We start from the raw sequence: 23,013 nt of genomic DNA, 5'->3' as shown, positions 1-23,013 counted from the left end.
TTTCAGGCTACAAAGCTATTCACTGTTATTCCACCTACCTAACAAAGAATTCCCATACGCCACATACGCCCATACGCCGGGCACAGCTAGTATTTTATAAAATTACCTTTGGGCCATGTGTACAAGGTGTATACGAAATATAAATGACTTTCGTATCTCCAGTGTATGTATATGCTCAAAATTATATTTTTAAAAATTGCTAAAAATACAGAGTGTATATGAAACATAAATTAATGTCATGTTTAGACTTGGGTCCTGTCTCTAGAAATACAGTATTTCATAATGTATATGCCGGATGTGCTGGTAATATAGTTTGAGCGTGAGGAGGAATAGCGCCATCTAGTGTCTCAGTAGCTTCCAAGCACTTTGACTTCTTTTGTAACAAGGATTGGGATGCTCTTGCAAAAGGCAAGGATGCTCTTCCAAAATGTTGTATGCATGCGTTGGTGGTATAGTGGTTAGCATAGCTGCCTTCCAAGCAGTTGACCCGGGTTCGATTCCCGGCCAACGCAATGTCACCTCCTTTTATTAAAAAACAAAACCAAGCGAAGCAAACAAACAGCAGTGACTGAATCCCACCTGCCTTTACTTTCTCCTGAAAAGCAAAAATCATCACAAAATAACACAGAAGAGACAGTAGTTCAGGGAAGTGTTTGAAATGTGGGCTATTGTGGATAGCTGTCAAGATATACAAAGTGCATCTACACCAGGGAGTTGAAGTCCAAAACACCTGGAGGGCCCAAGTTTGCTCATGCCTGACCTACACACTGTAGACACCACTTTAATAGCCATGGTTCAGTGTCACTGATTACTGGGATTTGTAGTTTTATAAGCCTTTTTTTGCTACAGAGTTCTGGTGCCTCACCAAACGACAGCTTTCAGTTCAAGTGGTATCAAAAGGCATTAATTCTGCAGTGTATTATTTCTGCACTCTAAGGCATACATCGGAGCAAGTGAATGAATGAAGTGCAGAATGAATGCAGTTTGACGCCACTTTAACTGCAGTGGCTTGATGCTGTGGGATCCCGGGAGTTGTAGTTTGCAAAAGTCTTTTGCCCTGTGTTGTCGAAGGCTTTCATGGCCGGAATCACTGGGTTGCTGTGAGTTTTCCAGGCTGTATGACCATGTTCCAAAAGCATTCTCTCCTGATGTTTTGCCTGCATCTATGGCAGACATCCTCAGAGGTTGTGAGGTCCGTTGGAAACTAGGTAAGTGGGGCTTATATATCTGTGGAATGTTGAATTTCAACAGAAAGAAGAAAACCACGAAAATGAACAAAATCTGGTTACCAGTATTAAAAATCTCTAAAATCAGGACAGTAAATAAAGAACAATACTCATAAACAGGGGGATTCCAGACAGGAAACAATCAAGGCCAGCTAACACCCGGGCTGTGGGGCAAGCTGGTGAGCAGCCAGCTGCAGCCAGCTGAGACCAATCACTCTGTCCAAGAGGTCATGAGTTCGAGGCCAGCTCAGAGCCTGCGTTTGTCTTTGTCTTTGTTCTATGTCAAGGCATTGAATGTTTGCCTTATATGTGTAATGTGAGTCCCCTTTGGGGTGAGAAGGGTGGAATATAAATACTGTAAATAATAAATAAATAAATAAATAAATAACACCTCCCAACGAAAGGATCCCCCAGGCAGGAAGCATCCAGATCTTGAAGCTGCAAGGCTCTTCAATACTAATCAAGGTGATTAATTGCAACATTCACACTTGCCTCAAATAGACAAGAGTTCTTTCTCCCAACCTGGACTTTCCACAGATATATAAACCCAACTTGCCTAGTTTCCAACAGACCTCACAATCTCTGAGGATGCCTGCCATAGATGTGGGTGAAACGTCAGAAGAGAATACTTCTGGAACGTAGCCATACAGCCCGGAAAAATCACAGCAACCCAGTCTTTTGCCCTCTCTGCCCAAGAATGCTGGTCTCTTCCAAACTGTTAAATGACCCCACTTGAATTGCCATGGCTTAATGCTATGGGATCCTGAGAGCTGTAGTTTGGTGGGGGCCCAGCACTCTTGGGCAGACAGGGCTAAAGGCCTTGTCACATTCCATCTCCCTTGCTTCCACTGCATTAAACCATTGCCATTAAACTGGTATCAAATTGCCCTCATTCTACAGTGTAGATCAGTGATGGTTAACATATGACACGTGTGTCAGCACTGACATGCCTAGCCATTTTTGCTGACACGCTGCCGCATGCAGATTGATTAGATGACTAATGTCTTTTGCGGCCAAATTTGGTGTGATTTCGTCAAGTGGTTTTGTTGCTTACTCCATAGGAATTATGCACATCACATATATATATATATATATATATATATATATATATATATATACACACACACACACACACACACACACACACACACACACACACAGTAGAGTCTCACTTATCCAACATAAACGGGCCGGCAGAATGTTGGATAAGCGAATATGTTGGATAATAAGGAGGGATTAAGGAAAAGCCTATTAAACATCAAATTAGGTTATGATTTTACAAATTAAGCAGCAAAACATCATGTTGTACAACCAATTTGACAGAAAAAGTAGTTCAATACGCAGTAATGTTATGTTGTAATTACTGTATTTACGAATTTAGCACCAAAATATCATGTATTGAAAACATTGACCTCAAAAATGTGTTGGATAATCCGGAACGTTGGATAAGCGAGTGTTGGATAAGTGAGACTCTATGTAATCATTCTATTATTATTCTATTATTGTAATATATTATCATATTATTACTAATATATTATTCATTATTCGTGACTACATTGAAACTAGAATAGAGAAAAATCAGCGTGGAAACTGCAAGAGGTACCATAGATTGTTGTTCATGGAAATAATGGTAGTAAATAGTTATGATTTATTAAATACAGTTATATATTACAATTATATATTTTTGTTATTTAAACTATACATATTGCGAAATTATGGTTTGTTTTTTCTCGAAGTGACACACCATCCAAGTCATGCTAGGTTTTTTTGGTGAATTTTGACACACCAAGCGCAAAACGTTGCCCATCATTGGTGCACAGATGCACCCTAAATCTCTCAAAGTTTATGTTGCAATTTCTTTTTCTAAGGCCCCTTCTACACTGCCATGTAAATTCCAGATCATTTGCTTTGAACTGGATTATACAGCAGTGTAGATTCAGATAATCCAGTTCAAAGCAGGTGATGTGGATTATTTGCTTTGATAATCTGGATTATATGGCAATGTAGAAGGTGCTACAAGGTCCCTTTACATCCCAATGGAAAAGAAAACTATTCTGAGCTTTCTTTTCAGAAGCTAAAAAGGTGTGCGTCCTGAGTGCTTGCCACCTAGTGGAGCCTTTTGTAACACCAGCACGACAGCCCTTTCCTCGTTAGTATAGTGGTAAGTATCCCCGCCTGTCACGCGGGAGACCGGGGTTCGATTCCCCGACGGGGAGGATGGCATTTTTGTTACATTCTACAGAAATTGTGACCATGTTTTCCCCACCTTCTTCTGCATTTCAACTGAAAAATTATAGTACTGTACACTCAAACAGCTTGAGTTCTAGAGTGCATCTCCACTGCAGAATTAATGCCTTTTGATGCCACTTGAACAGCCATGGCTCAATAGATTGATTCCTGGGAGCTGTAGTTTGATGAGCTACAAACTACTTTAAACACAAAAAGGCATAGCCTCTCACTGAACCTTGAGAAAATGTTTGGAAAGGACAATCCGGAAAGCATTTATGGCCAGTCCTGCTCCCCCTCTATTCTGCCTTGGTCAGATCACACCTGGAGTCACACTGTGTTCAATTCTGGGCATTGCAATTGAAGGGAGATGTTGACTGTAAGCTGGAAGGTGTCCAGAGGAGGGTGACTCACATGATCAAGAGTCTGGAGAACAAGCCCTATGAGGAGCGGCTTAAAGTGCTGGGCTGTCAGGAAGTGGGAACATATATACATATGTGGTGGCATTGTAAATATGTAAGGAAATTTTGGTATAAAATATTTAAAGAGATAGAGGATATAATGAATATCAAACTGGAAAGAAGCCCTGGTATTGCATTATCATCAATTTATAATAACAATAAAATGGATAAAAAAGAAAAAGAAGCAATAACAAATTTATTGACAATAGCAAGAATGCTTATAGCAAGGAACTGGAGAAAAGTAATCAATGTTCAGATTGAAGAATGGTATAAGGAAGTATGGAAATTGGCAATAAATGATAAGCTAACATGCAAATTAAAAGTTAAAAGAGGGATATGGGGAAAAATGATTTTGAGGATGCATGGGGAAAATTTATTGAGAAAGAACTTCAAAAAAGGGATGGAGGGCTACCGCCTCAGGAAGAAATGAGATTTTGGTTGGACAATATATAAGAAGTGGCTTGGGGTGGGAGGGGGGATACACAGTGGTGAAGAAATATAGATGGACAAATGTTAATATTGTAGTAGATATAAATCAACAATAGATATAAAATAATTATACAAGCATTGTATAATACATTATATATCTGCTATGTGATAAAAGTAATTATTGTATGAAAAATTTTAAATTCAATAAAAATTATTTTTAAAAAAAGTGCTGGGCATGTTTAGCCTGCAGAAGAGAAGGCTGAGAGGAGACATGATAAGGGCCATGTATAAATATGTGAGGGGAAGTCATAGGGAGGAGGGAGCAAGCTTGTTTTCTGCTGCCCTGGAGACTAGGACGCGGAACAATGGCTTCAAACTACAGGAAAGGAGGTTTCACCAGAACATTAGGAAGAAGTTCCTAACTGTGAGAGCTGTTCAGCAGTGGAACTCTCTGCCTCAGAGTGTGGTGGATGGAGGTTCCTTCGTTGGAAGCTTTTAAGCAGAGGCTGGATGGTCATCTCTCAGGGGTGCTTTGAATGTGATTTTCCTACTTCTTGGCAGGGACTGGATGGCCCTTGATTCTCTTGATTCTCTTCTAGGATTAGAGGATTCTAATCTTTAAAAAGTGGACTAAACACCGAGAACTGGGAAGCCCTGGCACTCAAGCGCTCTAACTGGAAGTCAGCTGTTACCACCAATGCTATGGATTGTGAAGAGACACGACTAGCGGGTAAAAGAGAGAAACTTTCCAAGAGGAATAAGAAGCATCAATCAAACCCTTGTTGGGACTGTCTTCCACCTGGAAACCTATGTCCTCATTGTGACTTACGAAGAAGGTGTGATTTGAAACTACTGAGCATATAGATAAATACAAAAACATTCATTATGCATGTAGTCCTCTAGGCAGAAAAGAAAATACACGAATTGTCATGTACTGGCAAACTCCAGTTAAGAAAATACAAGTCCTCAAAGAGTTTATTTAAGAAAATAAGACTGATCACAATACAACCAACAATGTTAGGGTTGAGTCGTGAATAATGGCACAATACTTTTATAGGTAACTAGCTGTGCCCGGCCATGCGTTGCTGTGGCGAAGTATGAGGCCCCTTCTACACAGCTGTATAAAATGCACACTGAAGTGGATTATATGGCAGTGTGGAGTCAAGATAATCCAGTTCAAAGCAGATAATGTAAGTTTATAAATGGGTTATATAGCTGTGTGGAAGGGCCTTGAGTCTACACTGCCATATAATCCAGTTAAAATCTGAGAATCTGTATTTTATAGGTAGTGTGGAAGAGGCCTAAGTGAGGCCTAAGTCTGCCTGTCCACTGGGCTGAGTGGGTTGCTAGGAGACCAAGTGGGCGGAGCTTAGCCTTCTAACTGGCAGCAATTGGATAAAAAACAATTATTCCTTTCCCTCTAATTAGGACTTTATTTTCCTTTTTTTTTTGTTGTATGAACGTAGAGGCATGGATGTTGTGTTGCCAAGTTTAGTGTTTCTGGGATGTGTAGTTTTGTTGTTTTGTCCTAGGCCGAATTTTTTTTTATCCTTTTATATATATAGACAGAGTTTAAATATTTTGTGGGATTCCATTCCATTTGTAAATAAGCACGAGTACCTTTTCTGTGGATTTTTCTCCCCCTTGGTCTATTTTAAAAATACTGTGTCTACCATCCTCTTCATACCGAATCTTGTCACTCTTGACTATTGTAAACTTCCTTTGCACCTAGCCATAGGTCTACCAATTCCAAACCAATTAAAGGAAATGCCATTCTCTGGTAGCCCAATATGCAAGTATAAAAAAGCATGATAACAGCCATCATCCAGTGCACTTAATACATACCAGGAACTTAGATATGTCAAATGGAAAATAAGCATGGCAGAGCTCACACCTTGGACATAAACACAGGGTGAGTGACACTTGGCTTGAAAGAAGTACATGTGAAAAGGATCTAGGGGTCTAAGTACACCAAAAGCTAGCATGAGTCCAAAGGATGATGTCTCTTTCTCTGGAGGTGTCTAAATAGAGGCTGTTGGGTGTGCTTTGATAGAAGAGGGTTAGACTGGATAGCCATTGGGTTCTCTTCCGACTCTGAAATTCTATGATGCACAACAAGAGATGGTCTGTTTTGCTGTGCTCCAAAAAGGAAAACGCATCCTGCGTTGGCCGGGAATCGAACCCGGGTCAACTGCTTGGAAGGCAGCTATGCTAACCACTATACCACCAACGCATACATGCAACACTCTGGAAAAGCATCCCTGCCTTCTTGAAAAAGCATCCCAAATCTTATTGCAAAAGAGATAAAAGTGCTTGAAAGCTACTGAGCCACTAGATGGTGCTGTTCTTTCTCATGCTCAAAATAAATATTTCCAGCACATCCAGCTGGCACTAACATATATTTTCATTTTATTTTACTGAATAATTATAATTACAGGTTGAAATTACACCTGAAATTTAAAGGCTAAAATCCCTTATTTAAAATGCTTGGGACCAGAAGTGTTTTGTATTTTTGTAAAAATATTTTGGAATATTTGCATATAAATCATGAGATATCTTGGAGTTGGGACCCAAGTCTAAATAGGACATTGATTCATGTTTTGTATATACCTTACACACAAAGCCTGAAAGTATCTTAAATAGTATTTTATTGATTTTGTGCATGAAATCCTGTTTATGTAACAGTGAACCATCTGAAAACAAAAAGGTCACTATCTCAGCCTGCATCTGGACCATTTGAGATTTTCGGATTTGGAAATTCTGGATAAGAGATGCTCACAATGGTATAATGTAAAACCTGATCAGCAAGAAGTGTGGAACACAATTTTGACCAAGGTTAATTCATTAATCACATCCAACCCATAATTTTGCTTTGTGTTTGTTAAAATCGGGCATTTAATGGTATGTTTACCAAAAGTATTTTGGATTCCTAAAGAATACTCTATCTAGAAATCTATAGGTTCTCCAGCATTATTGGAGGAAATTGACGACAGAGTCTCGCTGGAGGATCTCGAAATTCCTCAAAAGAACAATTTAATTAAATTCATGAATAATAGAAACTGAAATGTCAAAATCAGAAATGTGGAAGGGCGACTGTAATTAACAACCAGTGTTCAGTATTAGAGAGAATCCCCGTTTGCACTGCCATATAATCCAGTTTCTGAATCCAGATTATGTGCTTTGAAGTGGATTATATGCACTTCTCTAGCACCCTGAAATTTCTTTATTTCTTTAAGATCTTCTTAGAATGTCTGGAAGTGACGTTGCTCACCATTTTGAGAGGGACCCCAACAGTAAAGTTATTGATGTGAGTCTTGGGCTCCATCTAAACTGCCATATAATCCAGTTTCTGAATCCAGATCATCTGCTTTGGACTGGATTATATGGCAATGTAGACTCTTATAAACCAGTTCAAAGCAGACAATCAGGATTTAGAAACTGGATTACAGCAGAGTCTCGCTTATCCAACGTAAACGGGCCGGCAGAACGTTGAATAAGTGAATATGTTGGATAATAAGGAGAGATTAAGGAAAAGCCTATTAAACATCAAATTAGGTTATGATTTTACAAATTAAGCAGCAAAACATCATGTTATACAACAAATTTGACAGAAAAAGTAGTTCAATACACAGTAATGCTATGTAGTAATTACTGTATTTACGAATTTAGCACCAAAATGTCACGATGTTTTGAAAACATTGACTACAAAAATGTGTTGGATAATCCAGAACATTGGATAAGCGAGTGTTGGATAAGTGAGACTCTACTGTATTTGATAATGTAGCCTTAGATGGATTGGGGGTGTTCCTGGACATTTTATTATTTTTCTCTTTCTTTTGAATGAAAAATTTTCAGACAGCTTTTTTTGGGGGGGGGGGTCCACAAAAGTGGGCTCTAGACGTTACTTGCATGTTCTCCAACTACTCCGATTCCAGGCCCTTCCAGTTTTTCAGATGCTTTTAAAACATCTGGGTTTCTCTCTCCTCCTTTCACTTTCTGGGTTCAAAGTACAATAGTGGTTTGCACTCGGTGGACTTAGCCAAGGGGCAGGAAATGGAAGGATTGAATCTTGACTTACAGTAAAGGTAAAGGTTTCCCCTGACGTTAAGTCCAGTCATGTCTGACTCTGGGGGTTGGTGCTCATCTCCATTTCTAAGCCGAAGAGCCGGCATTGTCCAGAGACACCTCCAAGGTCATGTGGCCGGCATGACTGCATGGAGCGCCGTTACCTTCCCGCCGGAGTGGTACCTATTGATCTACTCACATTGGCATGTTTTCAAACTGCTAGGTTGGCAGGAGCTGGAGCTAACAGCGGGCGCTCAAGCTGCTCCCGGGATTTGAACCTGGGACCTTTCAGTCTGCAAGTTCAACAGCTCAGCGCTTTAACGCACTTCGCCACCGGGGCTCCAGTAGCAAATGCAAATTGCTGATGCCTTTCTTAGATTGTGTGTCTTCTCACTTGTGTTTGCTACCTTCTTTATCACACTCTGATGTTGTTTGGCTGCACATGTCCCAGTTTTCATCTGTTAAATGTTGGAGGCAATGCCCATAAGGTCCATGGGCCATATGTTCCCCAGACTTGGACTTCAGCTCCTTTAGGCAGGCTCCTGTTCTACCTATTAGGAGAATGGCTTAGGTTTCATAGAATCCTAGAGTTGGAAGAGACCTTGTGGGCCATCCAGTCCAACTCCATTCTGCCAAGAAGTCAGAAAATCACATTAAAAGCACCCCCGACAGATGGCCATCCAGCCTCTGCTTAAAAGCCTCCAGAGAAGAAGCCTCTACCACACTCTGGGGCAGGGAGTTCCACTGCTGAACAGCTCCCACAGACAGGAAGTTCTTCCTAATGTTCAGGTGGAATCTCCGTTCCTGTAGTTTGAAGCTGTTGTTCTGCATCCTAGTCTCCAGGGCAGAAGAAAGCAAGCCTGCTCCTGCCTCCCTGACTTCCCCTCACATATTTGCAGGATAAACATGCCCAGCTCTTTAAGCCGCTCCTCATAGGGCATGTTCTCCAGACCCTTGATCATTTTAGTCGCCCTCCTCTCGACACATTCCAGTTTGTCAACATCTCCCTTCAATTGAGGTGCCCAGGATTGGACACAGTGTGATTCCAGGTGTGGTCTGACCAAGGCAGAATAGAGGGGGAGCATGACATTCCTGGATCTAGACACTAAAAGCTTAAAAGTTTACCTGGTAGATACAATTCATAGCTTTTAAACACCCAACCCAACACATTTTTCATTAAAAGAATACTCTAGCAACTTAAAAAAACACAGAGAAACATTTTTATGGCTCAGTTTCTTTACAGTGTCACAGGAAAGAAAAAATATGTAGGGGGGGGGGGGGGAATTACACCAAAACACTAATTTCTTTTATGAAGTTACTGAAATAACTTTCTTCTCTTCGAGTCTCCCTTTCCCACCCTTGCCCCACAGCCCTTTCTTGCCTTGGATATCCAACATCACTCCCCACTTCGAGTTTTAACAAATGGCTCTTTTCATGAAAATGTCATTCCTCTTGATGACAGACTAAAAGGTGGCAAGTCAGTTTGCCCCTCTGTATGAACTGTATCAGATGCAAAGGCAGGAGATCATGCATCTCAAGTTCTTGAGGATATGTCATCTTGAAAAATAATGATACAACTACATTGTAGAATTAATGCAGCTTGATCATACTTTAAATGGCATGGCTCAATGCTATGGAATCATGGGGGTTGTAGTTTTACAAGGCTTGTACCCCACCAAATTATGACTCCTATGATTCGAAAGCATGGAACCATACCAGTTAAAGTTGAAGTCCAAAGCACCTGAAGGGATGAAGTTTGTCCATGCCACATGTAGATTAGTCAACCAAGAGTTTATTTAGTGGCAGCTGATAGGAGAATTGTGAATGTGACCTGAGTTTTGGTTTGAACTTTCAATGAGCTATGATGCCTAACATATGGAGGTCATAGAGATCAGCACCTTGGAGAACTCCTTTAAGGTCCAGGCTGAAACCAAGAACAGATTTACTGCGTAACAAACACAGAAGACACTGTCCAGCACTGCTTTTAGCATAAAGCGATTAATCAAATGGAAAAACATATAAGGTAAAGGTAAAGGTTTCCCCTGACATTAAGTCCAGTCGTGTCCGACTCTAGGGGTTGGCGCTCATCTCCATTTTGTAGCCAAAGAGCCGGCATTTTCCGTAGACACCTCCAAGGTCATGTGGCCGGCGTGACTGCATTGGAGCGCCGTTAAAACATATAGTTACAGATAATTATTTACAGAGATGTTGGGTACTAAAAACTTTACCCATTCTCTTTCTCGCTCTCTCTCCCTCCCCCAAATAATTCTTCATGCAGATCCATTACTTGGCTGCTTTTAAAGCCTCCACATATCACACATATGGAAAACAACTATCCAAAAACATGTGGGGTGGATAAGGATTGAAGGCAGTGTGAGGGGGGGAAAAGTGTAATCAGCACTCCATATTTGCTGGGGTTAAGGCCACAGAACCCCTGTGAAAATCAGAAAAAATATATTATTAAAGTATCCAAGATTAATACCTCCCTAGGAATCTGCAGTAAAAGTTCAACACAGAGTCGTTCTAGGGAGGTGTTCTTTCAGTGGTCAATTCCAGAAGTAGATGACTGTAGAGCAGGCATGGGCAAACTTCGGCCCTCCAGGTATTTTGGATTGTGGGAGTTGAAGTCCAAAACACTTGGAGGGCCGAAGTTTGCCCATGCCTGTTATAGAGCTCCAGTGGAGGAACTAAATTCCTAAGTAGAACATTTTAATTAAAAAAAGGTGAATATTCAAAGCCATAAAAAACAAACATGCAAATGTGCATGTCTATATAGACAAGGTTTAAATATAATGGAATATCTCCCAACATCGTTAAGAAAATGTGTTGCATCATCAATATTACTAGGTTGGGCTTAATTGTAATTTGAATGAAGGACATACGAATAGATGAGAGATGGGAGTTCTGTGGACCTTGTGACATCCTGCATGGCTCTTGGCCCACTGGATCCATTGTTTCCTAATTCAGCATTCCCTCTGCCCCGTTTTCACCCAAAAATGGACTTTATAAGGACTATTTTGGACTTTGGATGTTAGTCCCCTCAACAGAAAAAAACACATTCTAGCTTCTCAACCTGGGGGTCAGGACCCCGGGGGGGGGGGGGTCGTGAGGGGGGTTTCAGAGGTGTCAACAAAGACCATAAGAAAACACATATTTCTGATGGTCTTAGGAACCCAAATCCTAATGTTGGTCATGGGGGTTCTGTGTGGGAAGTTTAGTCCAATTCTATCGTTGCTGTGGGTTCAAAGGACTCTTTGATTGTAGGTGAACTATAAATCCCAGCAACTACAACTTCAAAATGTCAAGGTCTATTTCCCCCAAACTCCGAGTGTTCAAATTTGGGCATATTGAGTATTCTGTGCCAAGTCTGGTCCAGATCCATCATTTTTTGGAATCCACAGTGCTCTCTGGAGTGAACTATAACGCAAAAACTCAAGGTCAGTGGCCACAAAACCCTTCCAGCATTTTCTGTTGGTCATGGGAGTTCTGTGTGTCAAGTCTGGTCCAATACCATCGTTGGTAGCGTTCAGAATGCTCTTTGATTGTAGGTTAACTATAAATCCCAGCAACTGCAACTCCCAAATGACAACATCAATCCCCCCACAACCCCACCAGTATTCAGATTTGGGCATATCGGGTATTTGTGCCAAATTTGGTCCAGTGAATGAAAATACATCCTGCATATCAAGTATTTACATTACGATTCATAACAGTAGCAAACTTATAGTTATGAAGTAGCAAAGAAAATAATTTTATGGTTGGGGGTCACAACACGAGGAACTGTATTAAGGGGTCATGGCATTAGGAACGTTGGGAACCACTGTTCTAGTCAGACAAAATGCAACTTTTGGTTACCACAAGTGTACTGGTGTGGCTGGCCAAGGGGCTAGCAAAGCCAAACTAGCCTTCAGACCCTTGGGATGTACTACACCAGGGTGTCAGACTAATTCTCATGCAGGGTCAGATCAGCCTTATGGTTGCCTTCAAAGGGCCTTTGAATTCATGGACGGAAAATCAGTGAATAAAGAGGGCCAACTACAATTGTTTTATATAGTAGTCTGCTATTTCGCTTTTATCTCAGATAATATTGAACAACAACTCCAATTGCTTTATATTATCTGCCATGTGAACTGGGGATAATGGGAATTGCAACCCAATAGTTCTTGTAGGTTAGGGAAAGATTAAAGAACATTTTGATGCAGACTTCTTATCCACAAGCCTTGTATCTAAATTCAAACCACACTCTCTTGATTAAAGAGCACAAACTTCAGCCTTCCAGGTGTTACTGAATTTGACTCTCATCAACTCTAGTCATAGATCTCTCATGATGAAGAATACTGAAGTTGTCATTCAGCATCTGGAGGATCATATAAATTGACATGGCGGGAGATTCGGCCCACGGTCCTTGACACATGTGACAGACACGTATATACATATATTGTGTTTAGAGACAAGTTTGACACATCTGATCTAGACATTTTTAGAAAGACCACATTAATCAAATCGGTGAATAATGTTGAACCCACAAATATGAGAGATGTGACTGTAGAATCACAAAAACAGTGGATAAATGTTTTCTCCATTGATACAACTGAAAGCTGAAGTTGCTCCTGAAATCATTACTTTGTGAAAATCTCTCTATTCTATTTACTGACAGGGAGCAAGCAGTCATTTCCGACTGTGGTTAAAATTTCCATGGTCTAAATATTTGACACAGTGGCCCTTCTGCCTGGACTGCTTTACATCTGAAGACAGGCGTTTGCACACTCAGACTACACCGCTCAACGTTTTCCCCCTTGTGTGGATCCTCTCGTGTTTAATCAGGTTTGACCGCCAGCTGAAAGACTTCCCACAATATGAACATTTATAGGGCTTCTCCCCTGTATGGATCTGTTGATGCTGAAGGAGGTCGGAGCCTCGGCCAAAACTTTTCCCACATTCTGAGCATTTGTATGGTTTCCCCCTTTTAAGAATCCTCTGGTGCCTGAGAAGGTCAGAGCGATGCCCAAAGCTTTTCCCACAATCTGAGCATTTGTAGGGTTTCTCCCCTGTGTGGGTCCGTTCGTGCGCCAAAAGACCTGAACTCTGGCTGAAGCTCTTTCCACACTCAGCACAACTGTACGGCTTCTCCCCTGTGTGAGTTCTCAAATGTCGGACAAGAGCAGTGCGCTCGCAGAAGCTTTTCCCACACTCGCTACATCTATACGGCTTCTCTCCTGTATGGGTTCTCTCGTGGGCCAAAAGGCCAGAGCTTTGGCTGAAGGTTTTCCCACACTCTGTGCATCTGTATGGCTTTTCTCCCGTGTGCGTTCTTTCATGTGCTGAGAGACCTGATCTCCGGTGGAAGGTCTTCCCACAATCAGGACAAGTGAATGGCTTTTCGCCAGTATGGGACCTCTCATGAGCCACAAGGGCTGAACTCTGGCTGAAACACTTTCCACACTCCCCACATTTATATGGCTTCTCCCCAGTGTGGATTCTCTCATGGGTGGTGAGATGTGACTTCCGGCTGAAGCTCTTCCCACACTCCATGCAGTCATAGGGCTTTTCCCCCGTGTGGGTCCTCTGATGAGCAATGAGGTGCGACTTGCGGCTGAAGTTTCTGCCACACTCCGGACACCCGTATGGTTTCTCTCCAGTGTGGAGTCTCCGGTGCCTATATAGGCTTGAACTTTGCTTGAAGGTTTTCCCACAGTCCATGCACATCCTCACTCCCCCATAGTTATAGATTCTTGCTGGGACTCTGGGTTCTTTCAGATCCCAGTTACCTTTGTCATATGTTCGCATAGAGTTATTGAATCTTTTCTCTACGTACTTTCCATCTTCCCTTATATCTGGGATTTGGTGACTTCCAGATGCTTCTGCAACTCTCCATGATATGTCACCTCCAAAAGATAGTTCATCTGATTCAGACTCTTCTAGATTGAGGTTGTCCTCCTCCTCCTCCTCCTCATCTTCTTCTTCATCCTCACTCACCTGTTCATCACCTGCTAAGATCAAGAGAAAACCTTAAATTATTGAATTTGTGGCGGAACTAAATGTTCAAATCAGAGAAATGAAACACACACCCCCCCCCTAAAAATGTAGAGAAGCAAGATTTAAATAAACATTAGGAGAAGCATCCCAATAGTAAAAATCATTAAATGATGGAACAATTTGCCTTCACAGGTAAAAAAAAAAAAATCAAGGCCTCACCAAGTGAGACTGTATCTTCCTCTTCTTCCTTCTTAAAGTGCTGTTCCTGTTTAGTGTCAGATGGAGACTGCTCCACATCAGAAATATTTTCAACCATCACCTGAAATTAAGCATTGGACAAACGAGTAAGGAGAAAGAAGGGAAGACATCCTCATTGGGCTTTGGCTGTCTCCCGAGTTTCATCTTCTATACAGTTCCTTAGATTGTGAAAGAAAAAAGGATACAAAGAAAGAACATACTATTATCTCATCTAATAGGTTAGCATCCCAGGAGATTTTTCTACGCTATGCCATTATGATAAAAAGACCAAACATCATCTGGTTGCATTACATTAAACATGGTCATTCCAAAAAAACTCATACTATCAAGGATTTTCCCTCAATATTTGTGGTCTCCTTCAAATGCCCAGCATGCTTTTCCTTTCTGTTGTGTTTTTCTAGATTGCAAGCCTAAATATAGCTTTGCCTTGCTTTTATCAGTATGTAAGCTATTCTGAGAGCCATGCTAGTTAGTACAGCATGGAACATGTGCTACAAGTAAGCAAAGAGTAATATAGACTAAATATTCATTTTCTGGAAATCTGAAATGTTCCAAAACCTGAAGCTTTGTCCTGCCAACCACCCACACCTGCATTTTGGGAAAAGGGGCTAGTGTCATGGATAGCTCTGTTAGCGAAGGTGAAGAGGTGCTATTTGAAGGGTCAGCATTTGAGCTGAAGCCCAGCAGTGCCCAGCAGCATCCCCAGCTGAGCTTGGAAGAAGAGCTTGGATGAAGCTACCACTTCTCAGCCTGCAGAGCAAGTACAAGCAAGTTCATTCACGCAGGAAGAGGAAGGGTTAAATGTTCCGGCTCTTTTGAACTTGTGAAGGGAGAAGGACTTTCCAGGTCCTCCAGATTAGTTTCACGAGGAAATATATGATATATGGTTTGAATGAATTGTATGAAAGATATATGAATGAGGTTTAATTGAGCTGAAGACACAATTCTAAGAAATTAAGACCTGCAATGACAAGATCATTAATTACACTCAACGACTGTAATTAAAAGTTGCTGTACTACTGACACTGATAAGAACTGTGACACATTATTAACTGTTTACATTTTGGAGAAAAGCAAAGTACTTGCAATTATCAGAGACAATGGCTCTTTTAAATTAAGGGAATGCTTACAAGATTCCTTATGTTAAGAAGGAAGTCAACACAGAGCTGCTTGCGTTACCAACACCAATCAAGGAGTCAATAACATCTGCCAGGAAACTGAGATGGAGCCAGGATGTTTCAGGATGGAAGATGCCTAATCATTCATTTACAACTTTGGGACAACAACAGCAAAATATTGCTATATGAGAGAACTTATTCCAACCCAAAAAGTGTGACAGACAGTGACACTGTTCACCCACCTCTCTGCTCCTTGGGAAGAAAAGAGAAGGTGTACCTTGGGAGTGGCAGATCTGCAATGGAACACTTGGCCTCCTTTTCTCAAGGGAAGAGGAAGGAGTGCGCTTTGGAGTCATGATAGGTATTTGCAGGGTGTCAGTTCGTCTGCAGGGAAAACTGGATTCTGATCCTTGGCATTGTTCTTAGGGAAAGGATGCATTTTGGCATTTTAGAAATTTTGAAGTTTTGTGTGTTGGCAGATTTGCAAGGAAGCAGTCTGGCGCAACAGGTGTTCTTCACAGCAGAAGAATGGAGAAATGGTGATGTATGCATGAAGATGAATGTCTGAGTGTGAATACAAATGCTGAGTATTTTTATTCCCCTTTTGTTTGTTTGCTAGCTAATGTAACTGTAAGTTGTTTGTGAATCCAATGTAGTTACATATAATCTATATGTCTTATGTCTAACGTTGTGTAAAGGTGTAAAAGTTCTGATATACCCTTTCACACTGAAATTGCAATAAAAAGAACCTTTGTTTCAAAGGTATTCATGACATTAGCAAAGAAACAAGTTCTCCATAGGCAACACCTGAGAAGCTATTATAAAAGATGCTCAAGAGTGGCACCTTATTGCTGACAGCAATTTCAGCATTTGGAGCGGTAACCTTGAACTTTGGTTCCATGAACTTTGGACTCTAGCATTTGTTGGTATCTGCTTTGGATCTTGGAATGGCCTATCGTCTTCTCTGGTGTTACTCCTTGTAGTTTGTGTCTCTTTAGATGGATTTTGGACTTGGTTAGGACTTGGACTGTTTGCTAATCTCCTGTTTGGAAATGGGGTCTTGGTTTTACAACAGCCAGCCACATGTCCAAGTGCCTACTGAGTGTTTTTACAAATCCCAGAGAAAGCCCTTTTCCCATTAGCAGCCAGCTGTACTCAGAAAAAAGTCTTCTGAAGATAAGTGGGTATGTACCGGGTCCTATGCTGTTTATAATTTCAAAGATCTCACTCAGCATTCAGAACTGGATGTCGACCGGATCCAGCCTGTCTTACCTTTTTCTCCCATCTCTCCGTCTCTCGTTGCCTCAGCAGGAAATCCTCAGCCAAGGCCACGACCTGGGCACAAATCTCTGGGCTATGCTGCTTGACCCAGTTCTCCATCTTTCAAGAAAATTAATCACTGTTGCTTCAGCAGACAATGTTCTGAAACATGGAAAGGAATGGAAGGCAAAAGAAAAGAAAAAGAACAATGAATTTTTAGATAATTGTCTACCATTCCCCTTCAACTGATTTGGGGTGAATATACTGCCTCCCATATCCTCACAATAATCCTAAGAGGGAAATTAGTTTGAAGACCAGAAAAGGCCTGCCTGGATCATAACCAAAGGCTGGGCCAGGCTGTGACGCAGCTGGTTAGTAGCCAGCTAAAATAAATTCTATGATTCTTAATACAGGGACTATTGAGTGCTTCATCCAGATAAGTACACTGCATGGGAGACCACAGAAATTTATTTAAACTGCAGTGAAAAGGGGTCTGGGATTTCATGGCCATAAAACAAAAAGATGAATATTCTTATACATTTCTCTATGGAAATCACTATTTTTTTAGCATATATGTACTTGGCAGGCTGCATAAATACATCCCATAATGATCCTTTATTGTATTATTTCGGCTTCATGGTAACCCAGGAAGATATTCGTTTTACCAGGGTAAAGAGCATAAATGTACTAATGTTAATTAATTAATTAATTTACAGTATTTACCCTTATCACCCTGAAGGCGACTCAGAGCAGATCACAGAACATACATGTACAGCAAACATTCAATGTCGTTTTTATATACAGACAAAACAGACCATTTTGTAAATAGAAGGAGGTATATATAGGCTTTTCCCCATCTTCGGCATCTTGGAGGCTTGTGCTAGGTTCTGGCCAGGGGAGGATGCTTTGGCTCCATCTCCCTGCTGAAAAGCTTTTTTGATTTGTTTGTAATTGCTAGCATCTTCTGGCATTTTTCTTTTAGGGATGCCTTAAAATAGCTCCCTTACTTTGAAGTGGTACTTACTTATTTTTGCTTTGGAACCACTAGGTTGGCAGGAGCTGGGCTAAAGGCCAGCTCCCGTTGACTCAGGCTTCGAACTGTCAACCTTGGATTGACAAGTTTCCTGCAGCTGGTAGTTTAACCTGCTGTGCTAAAGCCTATCAACAAAAGCTTGCATTTTCGGATCTCAGTAGATATAAATATGTCTACACTGTAGATATTGAACCCATGGATACAGAAGGCCAACGGTATTTGAATATTTTAAATACTACTCCGTAAACTTCACAATTTACAATTGAGATGCTGAGGGAGGACTCCTAGGATGCACCTACATCAGGGGTGTCCAACTTTTTGGCTTCCCTGGGTCATGTTGAAAGAAGAAAAATTATCTCAAACCACACATACAATACATTAACACTAACTGATGATATCCGCTATCACATTTAAACTTTTATTTATTTCGTGTCAAAAGCATTGGTACAGCAAATACATTTCAAATAATGGAAATAAAATAGAAAAGAAAAGAAATCACAAGCAACTAAAAGCAACCCAACATTTAAACTAAAAACAGTCCTCATGTAAGAATCTTAATTATGCGCCACCCCATTCGGAGGGTCTTTTAAAGTCTTCTGGCTGGATTGTTTGTAATTATAATGAAGATTACAGATAATAATCCGACATTTGTGGGTGTAACATACTTGAATATTCCATCCTGTTGTCATCTATAAAATTCACACTCAAGGATTCCGCCATCGAGTTACAAAAACTAAAAAGCAAAAAAGTCTTAATATTTTAAATACATTTATGATTTTGTGTTAGGTGACACTCATAGGCATCCTGAGCAGCATGCAGCACGTGGGCAACAGGTTAGGTAAGCCTGATCTACACTGTGGAATTAATTCAGTTTGACGCCACTTTAACTGCCATGGCGCAACACTATGGGATCCTGGGACTTGGAGTTTTACAAGCTCTTTAGCATGTTGTCGAAGGCTTTCATGGCCAGGATCACAGGGTTCTTGTGTGTTTTCCAGGCTGTATGGCCATGTTCCAGAAGTATTCTCTCCTGACATTTCGCCCACATCTATGGAAGGCATCCTGTGGGTGAAATGTCAGGAGAGAATACTTCTGGAACATTGCCATACAGCTTAGAAAACACACAACAACTAAAACTCTTTAGCCTTCTCCGGGAAAAAAAAGGCTGCTAGTGCCTCACCAAAAAGAGCAATTCCTATGATTCAATAGCACTGAGCCATGACAGTTCAAGTGGCACCAAACTGTATTACATTTTACAGTGTAGATGCTTTCCTAGCTCTATAACTGTGTGATGCAAAGGGTCTTGTTTGCTGTCATCTTTCCCCCTGAAACAAGATGGATGCAAATTGCAAACTAAGGTTTGTTTGGTTTTTTTAATTCATCAATGATTTTGAAAATCCATAAATAAGGATGCTGATGCAAAAAATAGAAATCTGAACATCCTGGAGTTTGGATGCTATTTTCTTCCAGAATGAGGATCCTCATTTTATTTTATATGAGATTATTTCTGCATTGAAGCTCCCATTTCTCCCTATTTTTGCTTACAAAGCCTTGCCTTCACTAAACCCTCCCTTTCCTCCAGAAACTCACCTCTCCCTGCAGCAGCAGAAGCCTTAGAAATATAAGGTCTGTTTTCAGGCGTTTCTTCCATCTATATCATCCCAAGGCCAGGATATTATTTTTTTAGGTGGATGTGGGATTACAAAATCCTAATAAATAGAGCCTATCAGGAAAGAGCCTCTGACAAATGCAGGTTCCTTCTCCAATTTCTGGCCACTCTATGAAAACTCAGCTCTGTTGGTTTAACCCTTGGGATGTCTTCCAAGCCAAAGGAAATTAAATTGCTCCAGAGATAAAATGTATATGCTTGCAACCCACACCCCTTCCAGGCTTGATGTGGTTATAATATGGGTTGAGCATCCCTTACCCAAAATACAGTAGAGTCTCACTTATCCAAGATAAACAGGCCGGCAGAACATTGGATAAGCGAAAATCTTGGATAATAAGGAGGGATTAAGAAAAAAGCCTATTAAACATAAAATTACATTATGATTTTACAAATTAAGCACCAAAACATCATGTTTTACAAGAAATTTACAGAAAAAGCAGTTCAATACATAGTAATGTTATGTAGTAATTACTGTACAGTAGAATCTCACTTATCCAACATCCACTTATCCAACGTTCTGGATTATCCAACGCATTTTTGTAGTCGATGTTTTCAATACGTTGTGATATTTTGGTGCTAAATTCGTACAGTAATTACTACATAGCATTACTGCGTATTGAACTACTTTTTCTGTCAAATTTGTTGTATAACATGATGTTTTGGTGCATAATTTGTAAAATCATAACCGAATTTGATGTGTAATAGGCTTTTCCTTAATTCCTCCTTATTATCCAACACATTTGCTTATCCAACATTCTGCCGGCCCATTTATGTTGGATAAGTGAGACTCTACTGTATTTATGAATTTAGCACCAAAACATTGCAACATTTACTATAAAAACAATGACTACTAAAAGGCAGACTGCTTTGGATAATACAGAACCTTGGATAAGTGAAGCTTGGATAAGTGAGACTCTACTGTACCTGGGAGCGGATGTGGTTTGGATTTCTGGGTTTAGGGGTTTTTTTTGGGGGGGGGGGGGGTTGTATTTCAGAATTCTGCATTTTGCATATATGTACATTATGAGATATCTTGGAGATGGGACCTGAATCTAAGTTCATATACCTTATAGCCTGAGGATCATTTTATAGACAATATTTATAATAATTCTGTATATGGAACAAAGCTTGTGCACACTGGACCATCAGAAAGGTGTGCTTCTGGCCTCCATTTATAATCTATATATATAAAAGAGTGATGGCATCATGGCAGCGGACAAAACAACAAAAGTAAACACCCCACAACCTCAAAAATTGACAGCACAACCCCTCATCCATTCCTCTAGGTTGATACAACAAAAAGAAAAGAAAAATAAAGTCCTAATTAGAGGGAGAGGAATAATTGTTTTTATCCAATTGCTGCCAGTTAGAAGGCTAAGCTCCACTCAGCCCAGGGGACCCTTTACCTTAACTACCACCAATTCCTCAATACTTTATTTCCCATACCACCATACTTCACCACAGCAACACATGGCCGGGCACAGCTAGTGACTATATAATGCAGTTTGTATTATATATAGTCAGTGTAAATGGGATTGGGTTGCTGTGAGTTTCCCAGGCTGCATGACCATGTTCCAGAAGCATGCTCTCCTGACGCTTTGCCCACATCTATGGCAGGCATCCTCAGAGGTTGTGAGGTCTGTTGGAAATTAGGCAAGCGGGGTACGTATGTGAGGTTTATATATTTCTGGAAAGTCCAGGGTGAGAGAAAGAACTCTTGCCTGTTGGAGGCAAGTGTGAATGTTTCAATTGCCTAGTTTCCAACATAACTCACAAGGTTTTGATTAGCATTGAATTGCCTTGCAGCTTCAAAGCCTGACTCCTTCCTGCCCGCGGGAATCCTTTGTTGGGATGTATTAGCTGGCGCTGATTGTTTCATGTGTGCAATTCCCCTGTTTTCTGAGTGTTGTTCTTTATTTACTGTCCTGGTTGTAGAGTTTTTTAAAATACTGGTAGACAGATTTTTTTCATTTTCATGTTTTCCTCCTTTCCATTGAAATTGTCCACATGCTTATGGATTTCAATGGTTTCTCTGTGTAGTCTGACACCTCCCAACAAAGGATTCCCCAGGCAGGAAGTAGCCAGGGTTTGAAACTGTAGGGCCATTCAATGCTAATTAAGTTGGCCACTTGCCATGGCTGCTTGATTCATGTTTGGGCAATGATGCTTTTGGTGGTCTCTATGTAGACTTGTCCACAGCTGCATGCTATACGGTGGACCACCAAACGCAGCACCCAAACACGAATCAAGGAACATGAAAGGCACTGCAGACTAATTCAACCACAGAATTCAATCATAGCAGAGCACTTGATGAACCAACCTGAACACAGCATATTATTTGAAAACACAGGAGTGCTGGACCACTCTAACAACCACCATGTCAGACTACACAGAGAAGCCATTGAAATCCACAAGCATGTGGACACTTTCAACAGAAAGGAGGAAACCATGAAAATGAACAAAATCTGGCTGCCAGTATTAAAGAACTCTAGAACAGGACAGTAAATAAAGAACAACACTCAGAAAACAGGGGAATTCCAGAGATGAAACAATCAAGGCCAGCTAACATCTCCCAACAAAGGATTCCCCCAAGCAGGAAGCAGCCAGGCTTTTAAGATGCAAGGCCATTAAATGCCACTTTTCCAGCTGTTTTTTTAAATATTCAATTTCCCTTCCCCTTTGTCCTCAACTTACTTCAGTTGCTGCAAACTGAGTTCAACATACAAAAATACATGGTTTCACTCAACTAGGAGCACATCTACACTGCAGAATTATTACAGTATATGACAATTTATTTATTTATTTACAGTATTTATGATGAGGAACGGAAAAAATGGATTTTTAGACATATATTGTATGCACATTAGAAGCAGTGAAATGTAGAAAAATCAAACTCTCTCTGTGTTAGATTTTTGGGATGCACAAGCTGACAGGACAGGGGGGAGAAGGGGGGCCTTCTACATTCCAGTGCGAGATGGTGCCAGGTATGCGAATGGAGGCAGAGTGACTTCTCCCCCTCCCTTTTGACAAGGCAGAAGTAGGCCTCTTGATGGATTTGTCTTTGTGTCTGTAGCTTGCTACACGCTTTTAAGAGTGCTTAGATAGGAAAATGCTGATTGTGCATATTTATGCCCATGTATGTAAGCATGTGAAGTGACGTACTAATGACGAGATGTATGTAAAAGCATGTTCTTTGTCTGAAAATGTATAAAAGGCACGAGTCCACGCCTTGATCGTCTCTCTGGTTTGTTTTTTGGAACAGATTCCATCCACAGACTCAGCTGAAATAATA

General features: G+C 40.8%; 2 protein-coding genes and 3 non-coding genes across 8 annotated transcripts in view; 3 read left to right on the top strand and 2 right to left on the bottom strand.

The window, feature by feature from the left end:
* The window catches only part of LOC134297068 (zinc finger protein 271-like), a 53,101-nt gene that overhangs the window by 16,528 nt on the left and 13,560 nt on the right, over positions 1-23,013 (top strand). The window contains exon 5 of the mRNA XM_062973676.1: positions 13,549-13,557. Within this exon, the coding sequence (XP_062829746.1) occupies positions 13,549-13,557 (9 nt within the window). The remainder of the gene's footprint in view (positions 1-13,548; positions 13,558-23,013) is intronic.
* On the top strand, positions 441-512 carry trnag-ucc (transfer RNA glycine (anticodon UCC)). The gene has a single exon. It is a non-coding gene; the product is annotated as a tRNA-Gly (tRNA).
* Positions 3,371-3,442, top strand: trnad-guc (transfer RNA aspartic acid (anticodon GUC)). The gene has a single exon. It is a non-coding gene; the product is annotated as a tRNA-Asp (tRNA).
* Positions 6,504-6,575, bottom strand: trnag-ucc (transfer RNA glycine (anticodon UCC)). The gene has a single exon. It is a non-coding gene; the product is annotated as a tRNA-Gly (tRNA).
* Positions 9,605-19,842, bottom strand: LOC103278120 (zinc finger protein OZF). Of its 4 annotated transcripts, none has more exons than XM_008105864.3 (4): positions 19,643-19,842; positions 17,032-17,181; positions 14,603-14,702; positions 9,605-14,397 (listed from the first exon to the last, which is right to left on the bottom strand). In XM_008105864.3, exons 2-4 carry the CDS (start codon positions 17,137-17,139, stop codon positions 13,175-13,177), a joined length of 1,431 nt encoding a protein of 476 aa, XP_008104071.1. In that variant the 5' UTR covers positions 17,140-17,181; positions 19,643-19,842; the 3' UTR covers positions 9,605-13,174. The 4 variants fall into 4 exon arrangements, with proteins under 4 accessions (XP_008104071.1, XP_008104072.1, XP_008104073.1 ...); XM_008105865.3 differs by having other exon boundaries at positions 9,605-14,394; XM_008105866.3 differs by lacking the exons at positions 14,603-14,702; positions 19,643-19,842 and having other exon boundaries at positions 17,032-17,177.

This window comes from Anolis carolinensis, chromosome 2 (assembly GCF_035594765.1).
Source record: "Anolis carolinensis isolate JA03-04 chromosome 2, rAnoCar3.1.pri, whole genome shotgun sequence".
NCBI lineage: Eukaryota > Metazoa > Chordata > Lepidosauria > Squamata > Dactyloidae > Anolis > Anolis carolinensis.
Note: the sequence above shows the minus strand (reverse complement) of the source record. Positions and strands in the feature narration are given on the sequence as shown.